General features: G+C 36.1%; 1 protein-coding gene across 2 annotated transcripts in view; it reads left to right on the top strand.

Moving 5' to 3' along the window:
- Positions 1 to 979: 979 nt before the first annotated feature.
- The window catches only part of palld (palladin, cytoskeletal associated protein), a 189,606-nt gene continuing 180,285 nt past the window's right edge, over positions 980 to 10,300 (top strand). The window contains exons 1-2 of one of the 2 annotated variants that reach the window (XM_018095837.2): positions 980 to 1,088; positions 1,919 to 3,629. In XM_018095837.2, coding sequence (XP_017951326.2) covers positions 1,933 to 3,629 — 1,697 coding nt within the window. In that variant the 5' untranslated portion in view covers positions 980 to 1,088; positions 1,919 to 1,932. The remainder of the gene's footprint in view (positions 1,089 to 1,918; positions 3,630 to 10,300) is intronic. The other variant, XM_018095839.2, reaches the window with a different exon arrangement.

Raw genomic sequence — 10,300 nt, 5'->3', positions numbered from 1 at the left:
GGCCGAAAATTGGCTTGGTGTGAATCAGGCAGGTATGATTTCCCTGTCAGATCAGGGACAGCATCGGCACATTGATGCAGTCCTTGCTTTAAAGGCTCCTATACCTGTTGTTGTAATTAGCCCGATATTGCCTACCTTAGGTGGGCATATTGGGCGAGAGATCCTTTCGTTTGGCAACCTTGCCAAAGGACCATATCCTAAAGTGTTTTAATGTTTAATTTAATGTTTAATTAAATTAATTAAATTTAATGTTCTACCTTTTATTCACTTTATCACACATTTGTTATTACTGTAGTTCTCTCTGTGGTAACCACAGCAATCAACATGGTCTGCTCCACAAACAACTATTGCCTATTTACACACGTGTTTATACAATCATCACTGTTTAGCGCCCTCTATGCCTGCCTTCAGCCAGTTGAAAAGTAGACATTTTTCTAAAAGGTCAAGTTGCTTCCACACAAGAGGAAAAAAGTACATATTCTCTCTATAAGATAAATAGGCTTTCATCTGAGTCAGTTGTTGACTAGGTGTTTATGATGAGATGATTTATTAATTTATTAATCCATCTGCCCTTGGCTGGATAGATAGATAGAAGATCAATTGGAAAGTTAAAGTTACAGGGGTCTTGAATACACAAAGTATTCTACTTTGGCTCTCAACTTATGGTGTACATTGCCATAAAGAAAGAGATCAATACAATTCTATATTAATGGAAACTTTTATACAGTAATAAGAACTGTGTATTAAGCTCTTTTTATAAGGAATAGGAGACCCAAATGCTGTAAGCTTTGTAGAGATAATAAAATGTAACATAGTCCCTCTGATATCTAAGAGGCAAGTGTTGGTGAGTTTATTTTAGCAAGAGCCAATAGCTTTCCTCTGGAATTCCAGATAGCAGCTCACTGAAACATGAGTTCACTTACCAAATATAGATTGCTAGAGGAAGAATGACATGGTCCTTTGGGAACAGATGCAACTTGCAGGCCACAGTCACCTCACTCACTTGGGACAAAGAGGTTTTCAATGCATAAAAGCAGATCTCCTTTATTTCATTAAAGTAAAGGACCAAGCGTGGGCTGTTTGTTAAGGTAAGTGCTTTATTCTACATTTCATAGGCTATATTTTCAACCCTGTCTTTATTGTGAAAGAAGGTTTGTGCTTTGCAGATTCGATAATATTAAAGGTTAGAAACTCCTATTTACCTAAATGCTGCAGTAAAGATTGTTTAGAAAAAATAGGAATATATAGCTGCTGCTGTATGTAGCAAACTGGGAATACGGAGGGTTTTAGAAACCATTCATTCAGCTTTCTAGCATTTTCATTGTTGACTTGAAATTTGTACAGACAAACAGAATTTGTATTGGCAATAACCCATACATACATCACAATCTGTCAAACATCTTACTCATATTACACATAACATTGGGTCTGTGTTTGTGTGTGTTTATATATTATATATATATAATGCTATCTAGCATTAAGCACATTTAAGTCCATGTAAGTTTAGCATTAAGTACATTTAAATGCTTTTACTCTAATTTATATATACAGATATATGATCTGCTGGAAAACCCCAGGTCCTGAGCATTCAGGATAACAGGCCCCATACCTGTATATGTTCTGAATTCTAGTTTAATTTTTTTTTGTTTATTTTTACTGAGTAATGTTCAGCATTGTATGCTATGAGTCCATCAAGCTAATTCTCTTATTCTTTTTCTTATTTTTCTTGTTGTGTTCAGTTATTTAACTACTTAAAAATTATGTTATTATACATTTATTATATTAAATATTTTATTATATATATTATTTTATATTAATACTCGAAAATACATAGTTCAGCATTCATAATTTTTATATATGACTCCGACTATGCATTTTACTAGTTTTAATAGCAGAATGTGTTTTCTTTCTCTAACAGGATTTGTGTCTAAAATGGCAAATAAAATTCTAGATCAAGCTCTGCCTCTTCCGTTAATGCTCAAAAACTCCTACCCAAATGAAACAGCTATGCAAGAAAGCCTCTCGGGAAACATTTCGGAAGCATCCTCGCATGACTCCTTCTATGATTCATTCTCAGATTTGAATGATGAGCCTGCCGATGCCAATTTCCCAGAACTCTCTGCCTTCCTTAGTCAAGATGAGATGAACAAGAGTCTTGACATTGCACGTGAAGCTTTTTCTGGCTCTGAACATGAGGAATCATTCCAAGAACATTTTGCAATCCCCGCTCCCTTAAAAACAAAGGATAGTTTTAAGGATCTTAAACTGAGCAACCCAGAATCATTACGAAAACAGGATAATATAATACGTAACAATGTGCACAATAACCAAAATACTCTTCCTATTACTTCCTGCAAAGTCGTTGCTACTGATGTGCGTAAAATGATATCACCATTGTTAACAACTAGTCCAAGTATAATCAGAACTCTGCAAGCCCAAAAAGCTTCCAAAAACATGGGCAAATGTGATATAAGTAAAACACCCATCCCAAAAACCAGAGCAAAAGCTTTCCATGGGGAATCTGGCACACAGAACAACGAGTGCACAAAGGCAGCTACTTTTATTGATGAGCTTTCTGCAATATTTCGAGAAACTACCAAAGCTAGAAACAGGAGGACAAACGGCGATTCCTCTTCACCAGATAGTGGTTATCTGTCGCCTAAAAAAGACATGCCGATTAATATGACTTCTTCAGTGAATGAAAACGAAGTTGAAATTAAGCAGGAATTAAAACCTAAAGATAGACAATGCATTAAAGAGATTAAGAACAGTTTTCATGAAATCCAGAGCCAATCCAACCAGCCTGAAGAAAAGGTTATCCATGGTAGACAATGTATTAAAGGCATGGAGAACAGTTTTCAGGAAATCCAGAGCCAATCCAACCAGCCTGAAGAAAAGGTTATCCACAATAAACAATTTATTAAAGATATGGATAACAGTTTTCAGAAAATTCAGAGCCAATACAACCAGCCTGAAGAAAAGATTATACAGAGTAGACAATGTAATAAAGGTATGGAGAACAGTTTTCAGGAAATCCAGAGCCAATCCAAACAGCCTGAAGAAAAGGTTATCCACAATAAACAATTTATTAAAGATATGGATAACAGTTTTCAGAAAATTCAGAGCCAATGCAACCAGCCTGAAGAAAAGATTATCCAGGGTAGACAATGTATTAAAGAGATGGAGAACAGTTTTCATGAAATTCAGAGCCTATCCAAACAACCTGAAGAAAAGGTTATCCAGAGTAGAGAGTGTATTAAAGGGATGGAGAACAGTTTTCATGAAATTCAGAGCCTATCCAACCAGCCTGAAGAAAAGGTTATCCAGGGTAGACAGTGTATTAAAGGGATGGAGAACAGTTTTCATGAAATCCAGAGCCTATCCAACCAGCCTGAAGAAAAGGTTATCCAGGGCAGAAAGTGTATTAAAGGGATAGAGAACAGTTTTCAGAAAATTCACAGTCAATCCAACCTGCCTGAAGAAAAGGTTATCCATGGTACAGCCAATAAATCAGTTAATCCTCCGGCAGCTGCTCGATTTATTCAGAAGCTCAGAAGCCAAGAAGTTGCTGAGGGAAGTAGAGTCAAACTAGAATGCAGAGCAACAGGAAATCCGTTGCCAGAAATTAGGTAAGTCCAAAAACTTAAATTTTAAGTATATAGAATAAGCCTCGGTTTTGGTGGTCACTTGTGTGAAATGTGTTTTATATCACATTCTCAAAGCTGTAGAGAGAACTGAATATCATTTATTGTATAATGTGAGAGAATAATCTGATTTTTTACACCCAATGCTGCCTCTACAATAACAAATGTTTCCTGATATGAAAGTATCTTTATCAAATGTATTGTATAATTTACAACAGAACCTACTATAGGTATTGTACATACCCAGGTCTAGAAGACATAAAGAATTTGCGATATGTAACCTAATGTTAACACTTCAACTTGCTTTATACCAATGTGATGACAAAAATGATCAAATTATCACAGGCTTCTGGGATCTTATAATAATAATAATATACACACAATGTATGCGTGTCCGAATGCCAGATATCAGGTGAAGGGATTACAAAAGTATATTTTGTAAAATATACAGATGTATTTTCATGCTTTAAATCAGTGAAAATTATGATTAACTATGCCCTGGCACAGGGTGTGCAAAATGTGCCCCATAGTACTCATTTACATTAGATAGGCAGGATGGGCATGGCTGTGCTCTGCTACTCGTGCCAGAATACAAATCTGGTGTGAGGGGGAAACAGGGGGCTATGTGCCTCCTTTATGTGCACCTCTAATAAACACAATGCTGCTGAAGACAGGCAGCACTGTATTCATAAGGCTCCACTTTGGGGCAAAAAGCTCTCAGCTGTTCTTGCAAGAGCAGCGCAGGGTGTTAAAAAGCAGTTTTTCCCATTTTCCACCCTGCTCTGAACTATGTAAATAAGGTAATAAATTTTTTAAATACTAGGTTTAAATGATCACCAATCAACAGCTCATTTTATACAAAATTATCCAAAAACTGACTCATGTAAAAACGACTACTGACATGTTTTGGTTCATAGTTTGTTACCAAATCTAAACATTTTTCAGTTTAGAGTGACTAGCATGACTATTTCAAAAACAATGTATTTTTTTTTTATTTTAGACTGATTTTCTTTTAATCTAGAGAGTAGCAAGACTAGCAATATATGCTAAATCAAAACTATATATTTTTTTTCTTTCAATACTCTTAAGATATAGTGCTTGACATTACGAAAAGACTCCTTGAAACATCCCAGGCACTTAGGAAATTAGATCCCATATCCATAGTAGTAAATAACTGACAAATCTTGCTATTGTTATTATTTATTATTGATTGTCTATTATACCAACAATAAAGAGATCCTGATCTGCCAGTTAATTGCCCCTTCAATCTGATAGTCACAGGGAGGGCATTTACAAACAAATCTGCTCCTACTGCTGCTTGAATTTTAACAGTACTGCTGGTTTAAGTTGCTTTCAGCAGAAGTGAGAGATCAGTTGCTGCACATGTCTCCTCAACACATGATCCCCACCACTATATAGTAGCCAATTAGTAACATACAGGAGTGCTTCTTTAATAATATGGGTACTAACTGTAATGTTTAACTTTTACTTTACCTTTAGCAGAGCAGAAGCAAAATTAAAGTATATATTATCTGCAATGAATAGATACATTTCTAGTAATATATAACTATATATATCCTTGAGAAAGGTCCTAATGAGGACTGTAACGTTGGGCATTTGTATAATGTACTTACAATAAAAGTATAAAATTTTATTAAGGGTGTGCTGGTCTGGAAACAACATTTTTTATAACTATATATTATATATATATATATATATATATATATATACAGTATATAATATACTGCTCTATCTCCCCTTATACATGCTGATATTCTGTATCCAGTGAACAAATGACAGAGACTAAGCTTCTATCAGTGACAAAAACAGTTGCTGGGTGATGTGACGAGTAAAAGAGAAAAAGTCTGGTCTTAAGTAATAAAAGTAGATCATCCTTGGCAAGAATTATGGGTAAAAAATAAGGTGCTACAAATCCATCCCCAAAAAAGCTAAACACTCTAGAAGAATTATTATAAGCCTTTGTGATACTAAAATTTGAACTGGATGTGAAAGGTCACGTCATTTCTTGCCAGTGTTTTCTGTTAATGCACAAGGAACTCACTATTAATGTGACAATCGCAAGACTTTAACCCATATTAAACCAAACTGGTGAAACATAACCTTTTTTTACTTTGCAAGTCATGACAGGTCATTATCTCTATAACAATAATCTGGGGAAACTTGATATACATTATCTATATGCACGTAATTAAGCATAGCAGTTTTGCATATGTCAATCTGCAACTGTAGGTTGTGATCAAGATCGGGCATCAGTTCACACATACAGACAACAAAAACGTTTTGCAAGTACACCATTTATTTTACAATAGCATTTAACCCTTCTTTTCCGTAAAGGGAATAATTTACAAATGTCGAAACTCACTTTCGTACAGTTGCTAAGTGCAACCAATCGACAATTAGTTTTGAAACGTTTACCACTATGTCAAAATGTTGTGTAACTAAAACAAAACAAGTGTGGTTGCTTTAGTAAGAGATAAATAAATTAAATAAATATTTATTGTTTTATAGCACTATAATATTATGAAGATTAGGAGACATTATCTTGAATAATAGCTTTATAACTGAAGGAAAGAAGCCTTTCTTAGACATGTGGGTAATAGTTTCCAAATCAGAATTATAATTAGCAATAAGCTTTCCTCAGGAGCATCCCAACTTTAGAACAGCGTACAATGTCTTGGAATAGAAAGCAAATAAAACCCAAGTGTCTTGAGTCTCATATCTCCCCTTTCCTATATAGACTTTTCCAAAAAGCTCTAGGCAGGAGGGGTGCAGAATACAGAAAGGTAAATTATGAGCCAACCCCTAAGAATGTTTTTAAAGTGGGAATGTTCAGTACAAATACTTCACTAGACATCTCCCACATTAGATTGTGTTGTGCCCAAAATGTTATCTGTACCAGTGAATAACTTTAGTAATGTACTTTTAATGCCTGGTGTGTTCTTTTTATTTTCTTTGCCCTCTAACTTCAATATGTAAAGGCCACCTACTGCCTGTTTTAGCTAAAACCTTCCCCCTCCCTATCACTACATTTTCCACCTGCTCACTCATTGGTGCAGTGATGGATGCACAGGGCCGGAGGTAGAAAAGGCAGCAGAAGTATCAAGGGGGCCTCCTGAGTGATCTGGACCTTAAAGTTTGCTTTAATGGATAATCCCACAAGTAAACACACCAAGAAGCACTGGGTACAGAGAAGTAACCTAGTCTATTGCAGGTAGAATAATAAATGGATGGGATCTATTGGTGGTTCTGTTCAGATTAGCTTAGGCACTTTGCCTTGTTGCCTGTTTCAAAATAAAACAGAGAAAAATAGCATTGTCTTTTCCCACTTTGCCCAAATGAAGTACCTTAATCAAACTTTTTAGCACTAAAAATTGTGTGTTTTGATTATTTCTCTAAAACACAATTTTTTTTGTTATTTGTCAAAAAACAAAAACTATAGTACCATGCCAGTAGCAAAAATAATAAATAAAAAACACAAATACAAGTATTGTACTGTAGAAATGATACCTATATTGGCTAACAATAGATAAAAGATACATTGCAAGCTTTCGAAACTCCAAGGCCCCTTCGTCAGGCAAAATTTATTAAGTGTAAAAACCACAATAAAACTACACTAAAAACTGGCAAGGTCATGTAGAAGTCAAAGGGAGCTGTCCTTAGCAAATTGAGTTTAGTTGGAGATGAGAAAACCTCTAAAATTACACAAATTCAAATTTTGACAAATCTTCCCCAAAGTCTTTGTTAACATATTTCATTGATACATTAGCCAAAGTTCTTTATATGCAGGAGAAAGAGAAAAGTGGTCACTGATTTGTCAATGTCTAATGGAATGAAAAAGAAAACACACCATATTTGCATATTTCTGCCATTTTCCAACTTTGACACTTGGCCCCAAAGACTTTGGAGGAGATTTATTAAGACACGAACGCTTGAAGCATTCTTTCGAACACTCTGAGAATATTTTCGGCAATTTTTTCACACTTTCGTGATTTTTTCGTACGCCTGCACGACTTTTTCGGAAAGGTTCGCCTGTTGTTTACAATCGTTCGGTACGAAAATTTTGTGACTTTCAGATCGTCAATACAATATTATCGTATACAATTTTTTCGGAAGCATTTTCGTGATATTTACAATCTTCAGAAATGATCGTATCCAATCTGAATTTTTCCCATTTGGGATTCGAATCCCACTTACAATCTGATAGGCCTACCATTATTTTCTTACCAATAAAACTATAGATCTAATAATCCCATTATAGTACAGTTCAATAACACAGTTCCTTTAGCAAACAGATGACATTTGGTAAATCTTCCTTGGAGATCTGAATAACTTGTCAATGCTGTAGAATTTGTGTTTTGAATTATTATGGTTGGTGATTTTGCCCTTTATTTTTTCATTGGTCGGGTGTACTCTGCCTTTACACAGAAGATCTCTAACAGGGTTGCACACAGCTGGAGTAAAGGTCCCCATACACGGGCCGATAGTAACTGCCGATATTGGTCCCTTAGACCAATTCGGCAGCTAATCAGCCGTGTATGGGCACTCCTGACGGGCCTGTCCGACCGATATCTGGCCTGAAATCGGGCAGATCTCGATCGGGCAGGTTAGAAAATCGAGTCGGATCGGGGACCGACTTTTCCTATGCCCATCCTATGCCCCAGGGCCAAACAATCGAATTATCCGGGGTTCTCCTGATATCGCCCACCCGTAGGTGGGGATATCGGGAGAAGATCTGCTCACTTGGCGACCTTTACTCATGGGAACTGCGGAGCAAAGTGAAGCATGTATCTATAATCTCACATGCTACAGCTAAATATAAAACAACCAGGAGGAGCATACATATAGTGTAGTATTTGCTGCTTCCCCAATGGTCATAAAATCAATGCCAAACACACTGTAGAATTCACTTATATTAACATGAGCAAAAACAAGCTCTAAAATAATAAAAAAAAGTTAATGTTTAATAGGAATGACGTACAGGTGTGGGACCTGTTAGAATGCTTCGGACTTCGGACTACGGGGTTTAGCGGATAAGGGATCTTTCAGTGAGTTGGATCATCAAACTTAGGGGCTGATTTACTAAGACACGATTTCGAATCCGAATTGGAAAAATTCCGATTGGAAACGAACATTTTGCGACTTTTTCGTATTTTTTGCGATTTTTTCGGCGTCTTTACGAATTTTGTGTTAAAACGCGAGTTTTTCGGTGTCTTTATGATTTTTGCGTAAAAACGCAAGTTTTTCGGCGTCTTTACGAAAGTTGCGCAAAGGCGCGATTTTTTCGTAGCGTTAACACTTGCGCGCAAAGTCGCGCCTTTTTCGTAGCGTTAAAACTTAAAAGGCGCGACGTTTCGCGCAAGTTTTAACGCTACGAAAAAATCGCGACTTTGCGCAACTTTCGTAAAGACGCCGAAAAACTCGCGTTTTTACGCAAAAATCGTAAAGATGCCGAAAAACTCGCGTTTTTACGCAAAAATCGTAAAGACGCCGAAAAAATCGCAAAAAATACGAAAAAGTCGCAAAATTACCGATCATTACGGAAAAAACGCAATCGGACGCATTCGGCCCGTTCGTGGGTTAGTAAATGTGCCCCTTAAAGTCTACCAACCATTGCCCCAAATGATTACATTTTATTTGGGATCTAATAACAGAGAGAAAGGAAATACGGTTTACATTTTTGAATTATTTGATTCTAAATACATTTTAAAAACGTTCTGGATAATGAGTTTCAGGATAAAGGATCCCATACCTGTATAAGTATGGAATAAATATAATAATCAATTGATGATAGAAATAACAAGATGGTGATGGAAGCAATGAGAAAATCCTTGTTTATTATGGTGTCTTTTAGAGCAGAGACAACTTGATAGGTGTGGCCGGTTAGTAGATTCTCATACACCTTCAGACAAAGCTGAATGGGTTTAAATTAAGACAAAATTATTGTTCATTGCCATCACATTTTAGAGAATTTGGGTTTGCATTGTAGGCAGTGTTTTTGAAGAATTATTTATGGACTTTATTTTCACAAAATTATTTGAATTTGGTGGAAAATATTACAGGAATATTTATGAAACAGCTGTGGGGATCTTTGTGGGTCCATGGAAGAAGGAGCTTATTTGAACTGAATGTATATTATGTTGTTGGACTACTAGCAGACTTTTTTTAGTTACCCCAATGAGATTTCCCTGAGGTTGAGAGATTATATGTGATTAGGGCTTCACATTACAGAATGCATTCAGCAGCACTGTGTTTATAAAGGACAGACCTGAGGGGCAGAATGTAGGCATCCCCTGTTCACCCCCTGCCAGGAATGGCAGGGGGTGAATGCTTGGAAATTAAATTTGAGATGCAAATAGCAATATAGCTACCTTATAACCAACCAAAATGACACGGTGACAGGGCATATATTTTAACATTTCTAAAAAGCATTGGCAACCGTTAAGTTTGGAAAGATATACATTTTAAACTGTATTTGAACAAAAAACTAAAATCAACTGGAAATGTCAGCTGCTTCTATTAGCAAATTAGTAAATATTGCATAAGCCTGCAGGTGGCGCACTAAACCCATGGAAAGGTTGGGCTTACCGTGACACTCATCAATTGTATGTCTGGTAACAAAAAATTTTGAAATTGCA

Source organism: Xenopus tropicalis, chromosome 1 (genome assembly GCF_000004195.4).
Source record: "Xenopus tropicalis strain Nigerian chromosome 1, UCB_Xtro_10.0, whole genome shotgun sequence".
Classification (NCBI taxonomy): Eukaryota; Metazoa; Chordata; class Amphibia; order Anura; family Pipidae; genus Xenopus; species Xenopus tropicalis.
Note: the sequence above shows the minus strand (reverse complement) of the source record. Positions and strands in the feature narration are given on the sequence as shown.